The sequence below is a fragment of the Triplophysa rosa genome, linkage group LG24 (assembly GCF_024868665.1).
Source record: "Triplophysa rosa linkage group LG24, Trosa_1v2, whole genome shotgun sequence".
In the NCBI taxonomy this organism is placed as follows: Eukaryota; Metazoa; Chordata; class Actinopteri; order Cypriniformes; family Nemacheilidae; genus Triplophysa; species Triplophysa rosa.
Window position 1 is genome coordinate 15,624,820 of NC_079913.1, and position 13,248 is coordinate 15,638,067.

Genomic DNA, 13,248 nt, shown 5'->3' on the forward strand with positions numbered 1-13,248 from the left:
CGCCATCTTCTGCCGACGCATGGAAATTCACCCAGTCACACACTCCCTTGTGAAAAGAACGACCAAGAACAACACTTTTTTTGGTTCTGAAGATTTACGAAAGTCATCGGGGATTGGAACAAGGGTGAGTAAATATGACCAAATGCACACATTTGGTTAAGCATCCTCCATGTATTGCTCTAGGAGCATTTTCAACAAATAGCCAGCCGTCACTCCCGGTATTTGTCTGTAATATATTATTACTAAACTCATTTTCACCAACATCTATAACAAAAATATCTACAGTCTCTTAAATATATAAGTAGGTCCTTTAAAAAGAGCTGCATGAAGAAATCAAAGTACTCATTTACTGGTCTGTCATCATGAGTCTCGTCAACCTCTTCCTGACTGGAAGTGTTTCAGTATCTTTTGGAAAATTCATTCAATTTATTCATTAATTATTCCCCCTCGTGTGGTTGTAAATCTGACTTTTTTTTCAGTGGAACACAAAAGAAGATATTTTGAGAAATGTCCATGCAGTGGACGTCAGTGTGGATTACTGTTGCTTGTTCACCAACTGAAAACATCAGTTTTGTGTGTTCTGCATAAGAAAGAAAGTCGTACGGGTTTGACATGACATGAGGGTGAATAAGTGATATAAAAGTAAACGATTCCTTTAATGATTTACACTGCAACACTCCCACCTACTGGACGGAGCAGGTAGTGTTTAAAGCTGGCTTTTATTGTACTGTATTTATCACCACAATCGTCTCTGCTATTCTAGAAAGTGAGCTAATATACCACTCCCTGGACGTACAGGTTTTAATATAAACATCATATTTGAGTAAAAATCACGATTTGTGTTCAGCTGAAGTAAGTCATATAAATGTAAATGTAATGAAATAAGGGTGAGGAAATAATAAAACAATTTAGATGAGCCTGTATCCTAATGCAATATTATTATTTCTTGTTATAAGCCTTTCATTGCCTATAGTCACAAAATAAATTGATTCTTGAGGGTTAGTAAATCCTACCCATGCAAATCAGTTAAATTGGACTTACATAGCAAAGTTAATTATTTGCAAACTTACTGAATCTACTCAATAAAATTTAGGCAACAATTTGCACTCAATTAGATTGAGTAGATTTTATTCTATGTTTTTAAGTAAAGAGTACCTACATTTATCAGATATGAGTCATGACACACTGAAAGAAACACTGAAAGAAATTAGACTCATAGCTGATAAATGAAGTATTTACTAACCCTCAAGAATCATTTTTGGGAAAATGACAAATAAACAACTTGAGATTGAGCTCTTTCTCCATTCAGTAGATCACGTGTGACTGGAAATATCCAGGAACGTTTCCAAGATTTATTTAAATGTCCTCTGTTTTGAATCCAATCAATTAGCACAAACAAATGTCATTTGTTTAAAGCAAATACAGCATTCAAACAAAGCATTCTATTATTTGCGTGCCACTGAAGCATCCAACTTTACTATCTATTTAGGTCACAGACATTTTATGATATAAAAACACAGCTAGTTCCAGTTTAATGCCATCAATCAGTTTTGGGGGAGTCGAAGCATGGGCGTCGGGCGTTCCAACAAGGAGACAGAAGGCCACAGCTTCTAGCTTTATCATATAGGGCACCTCTTAAAGGGACACTACACCCAAAAATGAAAATCCTGTCATCGTTTCCTCGCCTTCGAGTTGTTCCAAATGTGTATAAATGTCTTTGTTCTGATGAACACAGAGAAAGTTATTTGGAAGAATGCTTATAACCAGACAGATCTCAACACCCATTGACTCCCATAGTAGGAAAAATACTTTATCTTTTTTTTGGTTCTGCTGAACACAATAGAAGATATTTTGAAGAATGTGGGACAGCAAACAGTTCTGGGGCACTTTTGACTACCATTTTTTTTCCTACTATGGGAGTCAATGGGTGTTGAGATCTGTTTGGTTATAAGCATCATTTCAAATACCTTTCTCTGTGTTCATCAGAACACAGACATTTATACAGATTTGGAACAACTCGAAGGCGAGTAAATGTTGACAGACTTGTCATTTTTGGGTGAAGTATCCCTTTAAGATTGATGTTTACTGCACAGCTTTCACACACCGGCTGGCCTCCGTTACACAGACATTTATAGCAGAAGACCATTAAACGGGACACACGTTATGTTGATACCAATAATAAAATGAGGCATTTTTCTTTTCTTCTTTTGAAATATTAATCTATTAACCAAATGTTCAATCCAATACAACCTAACACTGGATTTTGGCCTGTCTGGCTATTGCAAGCTTTGCTAAATAAATTCAGGGACTGACCTAGACTCAACATGCACAACATGATTTAAATGAAAGTGATTTGACTACAGCCAATGAGCATACAGAATCAGATATCAGACAAATGAAATAAAAACGGAGCATGAAATAGTGTGCACACACCTAATACATTTCACTACATCAATGATACTGTAACAAGCAGGCTCATCTGTACTTTTACTTTTCCTCTTGCATCTGTAACTTATTCTTTAACTTACTTACAGATTTTTTGTGAAAAAACTCATTAGAATTCCAAATGATGCACTACTTACAGCCATCTTTGAGAGATTTGTGTGTTCGGGCTTGACCATTTTCTTTTTTTGTTTGTTTTTACTGCATGTCTCATCATTCAAATTATGTTGCATAAATCAATTTGCATAAAAAACAATTCATCAAAATTTGTGTAAGAAAATAAAACGGAATGTAAAACTAAGCGAACACCCTATTCAGAAGTCAGTACAGTTTGATGTCCAGCCCTGTCCATTGATGCAGGTGAACTGGGAGGTTTTCTTCAGTCCAACGTTTGAAGTACTGTACTTGCAAGCTCATTCATTCTCGTTGGTTTAAATGTGTTCTCATCTTGTTTCAGATTCATTTCATACTGCAAATCCACCAAGAATGGAAAGACCGATTCATGTGCTGGTGTTCTCAGGTCAGTGTGTGACTTCACGCATGTTTGTGTGTGTGTAGAATGTGATGTTCAGTAATCCCTGTTGGCAGATTTGGAGTTGATGTTTTGTGATGAGATGAGTTTTATGTTAGTTTTATCAAACAATAAGTGGTCTTTGAATGTTATTTATCAAGTAGGCTCTATATCACATTGGGAAATACATTATTGCTTGTTTGAACGTTGAATGCATGTGATCCGTGAGCTCTTAAAGGGACAGCAGCAGAATAAATAAATCTGTTTAAACGCTCATCAAACAACAAAAAACTAAGAAATAAACACACTCGCTGCTCCTAACTGATTCACTTTAATAACTTTAATATGGTTTAATATTTCATTTGTACTGTGAAGCCTATGAAGTATTATTTTACATTTGATTACTTTATTCAGTTGCTGTACCTGATAACCACAGTGAAAAGCACCGTTAAAGGGACAGTTCACCCAAAAATGAAAATTCTCTTATCGTTTACTCAACTTCACGTTGTTCCAAACCTGTACACATTTCTTTGTTCTGTTAAACACAAAGGAAGATATATCTGGAAGAATGTCAGTAACCAAACAAATCTCACCCCCCGTTTACAGCCATTTTAGGGAACATAAATACTATGGGAGTCAATGGGGGATGAGATATTGTTGGTTACTGACATTCTTACAAATATCTTCAACAGAACAAATACATGTATACAGGTTTGGAACAACTAGAGAGTGAATAATTCAGAACAGAAGTGTTATTTTTTGGTGAACTATCCCTTTAATTTCATTTGTTTGTTTGCTTTATTACATTTGTGCTATTGCTCGTAATTAGATTATTTGTGTCAATTTTATTACTTACTAATTCACTGTCTTTGACTATATATGGCATTTCTGTGAGTTATATTGTAAATTAAAAACTAGATAATATTATATATTTATTACTTTTTGTATATAAAAAAGGGCCAGTAAGAATGTAGAAATTAAATAATGAATAATAGTCATCATGCAATGACAATGATAAGTCATCACGATCAACTAAACGCTGGATTCTTAAAGGTATGCAAGGTTCACAACATAAACTCATAATGGTTGTTGTAAACTTCTGAAACCTTAATGGACGCACAAAGGTCTGTTATTGCGGTGACATTACGCTCATAAACATTTTGCCGTGTGAAACGAAACATCACTGCATATCTGTCAGTCACACCGCACTGCCACAGTGGTGCTCGCTCCCGCAGGAGCCTTTCTATCCATTTTCCACTGCCGCTGCAGTACTCGCTCCCCCAGGGGCCCAACCTTCTCCTCAGATGGCACAACAGCATATCTCCCACTCGCTCCTGCAGGAACCTTATCTTTACTCAGCACTACTACAGTAGTGCCCCGCTCCACAAGAGCCTTACCATCCTTCCTAACTGCCGCAGCAGCGCTCGCTCCAGTGGAGCCCAGTCCTCTTCCTCCAAGACCGCTGCAGCTTCTCCTACCTTCGCTCCCTCGGGAGCCTTCTTCTATACTCCACACTGCTGCAGTAGTGCCCCGCTCCACATCTTCCTTCCTCACTGACGCAGTAATGCTCGCTTATGTAATAACCAACCATCTCACAGACTAGTAAAGGTCCATCAACCTCAAGCCAGCCTCATTTTGGGGATCACATTGCTCCGGCTGCTGTCCCACACTAATTGCATCTTTTGGGGGGAAAGACCCGAGTCCGGGCACATACCGGGCCCGAGGCCCTCTCCCCGGACAAGGGGCAGGTGATCCGAGTTCGGGAGGAATTATCAAGCTCGGAGCTCCCTCCCCGGGACAGTACGCCAAATAAGCATACTATCCGTCCCACCTTATTATCTGCTGTTATCATGCTATTCTGATGACGAAATTCAGTTATTCACTTTTTTTTTTACATTATATGATGTTTTCATTTATGTGCAGTTATGTGCAGGATGTTTTTAGAAAAGGTTACCAGATGTTAAACAAACCCACTACATCGGCAAACAACATGGTGATTACAACCCCATTACACCAAACTCTATCATGGCCTTCTTTGCCAAAAGAAATAAAGGGCAATATGCCAATTCAAGCAAATACTGACAAAACATCAACATCCAAACTTTTGTTAATTCTCAAGAACTGTTTTATGTTTATGAAAATAAAGTAAAATTGGAGTTGTTGTAGAAATAAGGTAAAATAAAATACATCTCATGATTTGTAGATGACTTTTGTTGTGTTCTTTGATCATGTTTCTTTTGTTGTATGAACGTGACCTATTAGTTAGATATGGTGACCCATAACCCATCCAGAGAGTAGTGAACACACGCAGAGCAAGTGGTGACCACACATACACCCACTCAAGGGCACCTCAGTCGTTACCCGCCGGCCCTGAGGATCGAACCGGCAACCTTCTGGACACGAGTCCGACTCTCATTAGGCCACGACTGCCCAGTATGAACATGTTTCCATGTTCAATCCCAGATAGCAACCAAACCAGCAAATTGTTGCGGCCCAAATCCGGCCCACACCTTACTCCCCATAACCCCTCATCTGGCCCACATACCGCGTGGAATGATGGCACTTGGGTGGACCGCTCCTGTTTGCCAGGTTTGGGCCACAAGCAAGCCAAAGCAATGCCGCATGTCAGCCAAAAACAAAACAAATAAAGCAGAGCTGACCCAAATATAGTCAACAGTTCATTTTAATTCTGGCCCAGATTTATCCCCAAACCAACACCTTTCTGTGCTCCTGTTTGACAGAATTTGTATTGAGTTTCATTATTATTATAGTGATGATTGAGTCATTAGTGATGAACATCTGCTGTTAACAAACACAATCACTGCAGAAAAGATCAACAAAAACTAAAAAAATAAATTTACCTAAAGAAACACAACAACTACAATACAAATATTTGCTATCTGGGATGTGATCAGTTTGAAAAATACTACCAAAGCAAATTAAACGTTCTCTAGATTCTAACTTGCAGCAAGATTGAAAGATGTTGTTAAAGTGATAGTTCTCCCAAAAATGAAAATTCAAAAAAGTCATCATTTACTCACCCTCTTGTCATTTCAAACCTTTATGACTTTATTTCTTCTGCAGAACACACAATAATTAATTTTGAAGAAACTTGGTAACCGAACAGCACAGCCCCCCATTCACTTTATTGTATGATCCCCAAACCAATGCGATCTTCATTTGTTCTTGTTATCACCTCTTAGATGTGGGTCGGCTTCTTCAAAAATGCATCACTTTGATTAAACAGCTGAGATAATTAGCATTTTTTGTTAAAGACTCCGCTCAGATTAGACTCAGAAGAACAATGATTAAAAACAGATCAAATATATAAGTTCTTGGTTCAGAGATTCTGTACTTTTTACAAAGGTGTGTGACAGCGCCACCTGCTGTACAACCGTACAAACACTGATTGGTTCCCTTTGGCAGGGAACGGTTGATTTTTAAATGACGAGATAACTTGGGAAAGAGTTAACAACATTTTTCAAAATATCTTCGTTTGTGTTCTGCGGAAGAAAGCCAGTCATACAGGTTTGAAATGACATGAGGTTGAGTAAATGATGACAGAAGTTTTGTTTTTGGGTGAACCGTCACTTTAAGTTGTCCTGGTTAGTTGCCATGACTCAAAAGATGTTCACTGGTAATATTCACAGAGCAATCAGCGATAGAAACCAGATGTTTTTTAAAAACATATCAGCCTACATGTACATATTGACAGAGAGTCTTTGTGAGCTAATAAGGATTAAGGGTTAACCCAAGTGTTTGTGTTAAACTTTTCTCTTGACAGGACTCTGTCTGCTCATCCGGAGCATCTCATGTGAGTTTGTTCTGATCCCACAGCAGAAGACCTGGGATGAGGCACAACTTTACTGTAGACAGAATCACTTTGACCTGGTCACTCTTCACAGCATTGAAGACTGGACGAATGTTAAGACAGCAGTTGGACCGGCATTGAATTCAGTGGTCTGGACTGGACTTTACAATGACATTGACAGCTGGCGCTGGTCTTATCAAGACGAGCAAATGACACTTGAGCTTTGGAAATCTGGACAACCAGACAACAACGCAGGAATACAGGAATGCATTTGCATTGATTCCGGAGAATGGTCTGACACCAAGTGCGCAAGTCCATATCCCGTGTTTTGCTACGATGGTAAGAAATAAAACCAACATGTTGCTTTCTCCCGTAAAACACGAGTAAGAGTTCTTAATTTACTGAGTGATGGTTTGTTCAGCTGGTCATTGATAACAAACATAAAGACGCAGATCATGAAGTAACACGTCAGACATAAGAACTGAAAATAAATGATGAACAATTACAAACAATGTTATTGCATTACTGTATAACTCAACTTCAGGTTAAACAAAATGTCTAAATGTAAATAGTCCTTAAAGAATGATCACATATTATTGGAATTAAACACAAAAAGCATACAGACATTACAAAATATACAATATAACAATTAAAGTAATAAACAAAAGACTCACACCGGGGGTCATTCTAAAAAGGGAGCTTATTTAATTCCATTAAATGAGGTTCTAGATAGCAAGCAACCATTGAATTAATGTTAAAAATGGTTGATATGTCAATGTTAATGGAATTGAATCAATATCACTTTTGCACCCGCAATTAATATTGACAAAATGTTGACATTAAAATCACCATTATTGTGATCAGTGTTTGGTTCAGTTGGGCTCTGGACTCTGGACATTCTTTCAGTGTTTACAGTAGTGATTTACTAAGAGCGCTTGTACATTGATAGAGAAGATGTTTTGAAAAGCTGAAGTTGGAACAGTTTTCTTTACGATGAGTGTCAGACAGTAGTAAAGTTAAGCTTCTTTAAACAATATTGGTTCACAAAATTCACAATTATAAACGTACAGAAGCTGCTGACACAGTCAGACACCAACACTCATCACACAAATCTCAACAACGGTGACAAACATCAAACTAATTCAGATAAACAGATCAACTGCAATGCATGCTGGGAGTCATGAATGAGTTTTGTACTATGATGTTACCCAGCATGCATTGCAGCATGCATTTTTCTTTTGTTGATTGTCACCATTGTTGAGATTCATACACTGATTCTTCATGTCCAACTGATTCAGAACTGTAACAGTTTTGTGAAAATCCTTCATTCTGTTAGTCGTCCATAACGCTGCTTTAATCTCTTTAAACTGTGTCGTAACTCTGCATTCACATGTTAATAACAGAACGCACTCAAAATAATTTAAACAATTCCGTAGTGATGTAACATTTTCTGATCTCACTGTATCTTAGTTCTCTTGACCACAACATATGTGTCTACTCGCATTGACAGCTAAAGAGAACTTAACATGAAAACGCAAGAGTCAAGAGGCCAACTAAAGCAAACACTGATCACAATAATGGGGCTTTGGAAAGCTCGAATTTACATCACTGGAGTGGTTTTATTGTCGTTTGCTTCATTGCTCTGTCTGTTACAGTACTCAAATGCAAAAACACATTCTCTTTCAATGGATATACAGTATATCAGGGTGTGTAACTGATCAAATCTCTTGTTTCAGAATCATATACGTTCAGAATGTCAAAGCTGCATGTATGCATTGTAGATTGTAAATAAACACAATTAAACTGGTTCATTTCATTTTGTTATCATTTATTACAGAAACCAAAGCCGGAGGAGACAGATTTGTGTATGTCAACGACATCGACAGGTCCTGGCATGAAGCTCAGAGTTACTGCAGACAGCACTACACCGATCTGGCCACCATTCGCACTCAAGCTGAGAACGATCAGCTGCTGCAAGTATCTGGTAGAGCATGGATTGGTCTTTTTAGAGACTCGTGGAAGTGGTCAGATGGAACAGATGTCTCCATGTCCTCCATTAACTGGATGTCTACTACACGTGGTGTAACTGGGAAGACCCGACCTTGTGGTGCTGCAGATACTGCTGGTAGGATAACTGATGAAGACTGCTCAACAACCCTTCCATTCATCTGCAAATGGTGTAAGTTTCATGCGTGATCCTCTGTAACAGTAGTGAGGTGGGATGCAGTAACATTTTCCTTCATCCAGAACTGCAAATTAGTCTTTATTTTAGTTGGGCTGTCTGATCATAATGGTGACTTCAAACATAATGAAACCACTGTAATGAACTGGAGTTCAATCTCTGTTAATTCTCAATAAGATCTTACACAGATGACAGAAATAAAGTGAAAGTGGTGTCTGTAATAAGTGAAGATGTTAATGATGTTTGTGTTTAATTCTCCTCTGGTGAGATCTTGACAGACTTCATGTGTTCAACTGTTATTTACACTTAATGTTCATCTAAGACCTTGTGACTTCAGTGAGTTAATCTTCAAACAGTCATTACAGTAGTTTACTGTAAAACAGTACTGACAAGAGTGTTGCCGATATATTACTGTAGAAATGGCAGGTAAGGGCTAACGGTGTAGCCTTAAGCCTTGTCTGTGAAACCGGGCCAAAATATACTTGAGACGTTACGTAATAAAGCATATTTCTTACCTTCAACCTTTAATCTACGCATGCATTTGTTTACTATTTATTCTATTGCCCAAGAACGATATTGATCTTAATCTGTTCAAGTGAGAACAGTAAAACATGCAACATTATTTTTGTTTTTATTGCACAGTGACTTTTATGTAATGTACTGCTTATTTGCAAAATAGTATTCGAGAATAAATATAAAGTATTGTTCCAATAGATTCAAAGAAGCAGATTGTGAAGCTGGAGGTGAAATCTGCCCAGAATCTAAATGATCCTGCAGTGAGAGACACCATTTTGCAGTGGGTAAGTATCTGTCTGTCTGTACATTATTTTATTTGTTTATTTAGTTTATTTCAGTTCTTCTGAAAAAATGTTTGCCTGAGCAATTTTACTTTGACTTTGCTCAAAAAGTTATTTCACAATTGATTTCAGAATGGACTTCACTATGCTTAAGAAGAAAAAAAAAACATATGTTGATTTTTATTTTAAACGAGTGGCAAGGGGAAGGGCTAAAATTGATAAATTTCTTAGGGGTGACCCTAATCGAGCGGGAAACCCCTAAGAGCGGGGTGACCCCTAAGAAATGGGACACCACTACTACAACGTCATTGTCACTGATCCTACGAAGATGCGGCAATGTTTATCTTAAACTTCCAAGATGCTGCTGTCAGATGAGGTCATATAAATTTCATGGATTACAGCCTAAAAAGTGACCCTAAATTTTGAGAAAGACCTGTCTTAAGACATTTTTTCAGGACTACGTAACATTATAGCGTAACATTAATAGCGAAAAAAGGAGAGACAAAAAATCAGACAGAGCAAGAGAGACATTCTTCGGACTTAGGCTCAGGAAGGATCTAGGACATTTTTATTTTCCCCCACAATGAATTCTTTTTTCACCTAGCAGTTCAGGGCCACCGTAATAAAAGATTGATTGTGTTCTTCAGTTGAAGCAGAAACTGAAGGATCATGGGATAGAGAAGGACACAACATTGACATGGAGACTGCAGCCTGATGGAAATGTTTTCACACCAAAACATTATTGTGAAGAAATGAATCCTCAGCCTTGTGACCTTTCACCTGTCTAATAATTAGTCATTCTATTTATTTTACTGTATGTAAACATGCAGATGGTAGTTTATTGGGTTTAATGGGGCTGTGCTGAGCACATAATTCATACTTTAAATTTCACTGATATTTTAAAATTTCTTTCTGAAGATTAGGAAATAATGGCTTTATAAAATGTTAAATGATGACATTGTTGTAATTCTGTGTTGTTGTGGTTGTGACGATTTATTCAGCATCTACTGCTACATGAATAATCATAAACGGGGTTAGTAAATAATTTAGACTTTAATTTTCTTTTAGTCATCTTAAACTATAATTACAAACATACATCAGTAAATTTACATTATATTTATTCTGTTCAATTTTATTTCATTGCCATTATTTAAATGTGTAGTAATGAGTTGTATCCGTATGAAGTCAATTTCCAAAGACCTGTGAACTAAAGTTGAGAAATAAACTGTATGCTTTATCTGATGTTTAGCAATTTTTGGGGGGCATCAATTGTAAGGTTTAACTATAAATAAAAGTAAAATGAAAAAGAATACTTTCAGTGAATGAAAACTGAACACTTATCAAATACGACGTCCATTTGATATTGTATTTACATGAACAATCATGCATTTTAGGTTAAAACACTTCAGTATGTAGATTTTATGCTTTTAATGTGTCGGTTAACCTTCTTAGGTAATTCTCACATCTTTTTATTTCTATAATTTATTGGTTTACATAGAGCTTCATTTCTTAAAATCATGAATTTCAGTGTGGGTGCTTGGTAACTTATCTGTATGAAACAAAGACAGACCAATCTATTTCTTATCTGCCCTCTTCCTCCGCATCTCCTTCATCCACTGGTCAAGTGAAATGGCAGCATTTTGGGGACAGTATATGAATCCATAATAGTGCACTGTAAAAATGAAATGTATTTTTACAGAGAAAAAACAGTAGAATTGAACAGTAACATCTCATTTTAATCAGAACTGTGAAATTCCATAAAAAAGCATACATTGACACCTAATGTACATGTCACCTGTTCTTTAACTGATTAAATGTGTTACTGGAGAAAACACTCTATTTCCTTTAAATTAAAGTCATTGTTGTGTATTGTTAACCTGACATGTCCTTTAAAAAATGTTCATGTTTATTTTCTTGTCAGAGTTGGATAAAGTGTATTTTTACTGAAAGATCCATTAGAATTTCACAGCCATATCACATTTTTATCATAACTGTAAAAAATATTTAAAAAACACACATTGACACCAAATATAGTCTTTATTTTCCCAGTTGAATTTAGCAGCGGCTACATGTACTAGTTGTGTTATATATTCTATTTACACCATGTAGACTTCACAGTTCTTTGTGATAAATGTAAATATTAATTAGATGTTATCTGTACACTGTAAAAAATAAATGTATTTTTACAGGGAAAATGCAGTGTAACGTAACAGTATTTTCACATTTTTTATTAAAATAGTAAAACTCCATAAAACGCCATACATTTACACCAAATTGACATTTTTCCATGTTACTGAAAAACGATGTTTTCTTTTAAACAAAAGTAATGATCATGAAATCTGAAAATGCACTTCTGTCCTCTAGTGATGATCTTTCTCTGATGAAGTGAGTTTGACGGCTTGAGCAGAACATGTTGTTTTTATTCATCAATCAATCACAGTAGAAAACATGAGCCACACCCACTATTCATCCTCATTCAATATGAAGTTTCATTGTGAAATATGTCAGAAAACTGAAGACAATCACCACTTCTGCTTCACAGGGACTTTCACAAATCAACATGCTGCAGAACATGAATGACTTGATGTTTCATTGTTATTAAAGTCTCCATTAATGTGATCAGTGTTTACTTTAGTTGAGCTCTTCACCCTTCATCTAATATACTGTGATCTCTCTTTGGGCTGGAAAATGAAGGACACTCAGAAGAGAAAATGATCAGATTTATTTGTCTGGTTGATGATGATGATGTGAATCGTCTAGTTGAGTGTTGGTATTATGTGATTCATATTTTTGTTGGGTGTTTGTTATATCTGTGTGAATGAGCTTCGGCTGAAAGCACAGATTTCTTGTGATAACATTCATATGAACAGATTGAGAAAACATAATGTACATTAAAATACTGGAGATGGTTTTTCACACATAGACATGAATAATCAATGTATGAATCTCAACAGTGGTGACATTAAATGAAAAGCTTCATGTTGCAATGCATGCTGGGAATCATGGATGAGTTTTGAACTATGATGGTACCCAGAATGCATTGCGTTTATCTGAATAGTTTGTTATCACCATTGTTGAGATGAACAGGCTGAATCTTGATGTCTGCGTATCTCTCATGGTTTATCATTTTTAATGTTCATGATGTGTTTTAAAGTCCTTCATAATATCACTTAACACTGTAATGTCTGGGAGCATCACACAAGCACTTATAACCAGTGAATACATGAATGGAGACGGCCAGTAGATGGCGACTCTCACCATCAGAAAGAACATGAAATCACTTTCTCTCAGCTTGTTTCAGTCATATTCAATATTTCTTTCCACTGACATCTCTGTAGAATGAAACTGTAAATAACCTTCACATATACTGTGAAAAACTGTGAAGGACTTTCCCACAATTCCCTGTTTAACTCTGCACAACATGTCATATTTCATTCATCACTTAGTTTCTTGATATATTTGTTTTAGCAGCTGTGTACATGTGAGTGTTTTTAACATTATAAGT

The 13,248-nt window shown here is 36.6% G+C and overlaps 1 protein-coding gene across 1 annotated transcript; it reads left to right on the plus strand.

The window, feature by feature from the left end:
* The first annotated feature begins 15 nt into the window (after positions 1-15).
* Positions 16-13,061, plus strand: si:cabz01083838.1 (putative C-type lectin domain family 20 member A). Its single transcript, XM_057323978.1, has 6 exons — positions 16-124; positions 2,900-2,962; positions 6,738-7,103; positions 8,602-8,943; positions 9,661-9,746; positions 10,391-13,061. The coding sequence occupies exons 2-6, from the start codon at positions 2,929-2,931 to the stop codon at positions 10,529-10,531; spliced, it is 969 nt and encodes a 322-aa protein (XP_057179961.1). The 5' UTR covers positions 16-124; positions 2,900-2,928; the 3' UTR covers positions 10,532-13,061.
* The last annotated feature ends 187 nt before the right edge of the window (positions 13,062-13,248 follow it).

What these genes read in the sequence shown, in the direction of transcription:
- si:cabz01083838.1 (XM_057323978.1), top strand. Translation starts at nt 2,929, where the DNA reads ATGGAAAGACCGATTCATGTGCTGGTGTTCTCAG. An exon ending in TCATGTGCTGGTGTTCTCAG is followed by an intron (nt 2,963 to 6,737) that starts GTCAGTGTGTGA and finishes TTCTCTTGACAG; the next exon opens with GACTCTGTCTGCTCATCCGG. An exon ending in GAGACACCATTTTGCAGTGG is followed by an intron (nt 9,747 to 10,390) that starts GTAAGTATCTGT and finishes TGTGTTCTTCAG; the next exon opens with TTGAAGCAGAAACTGAAGGA.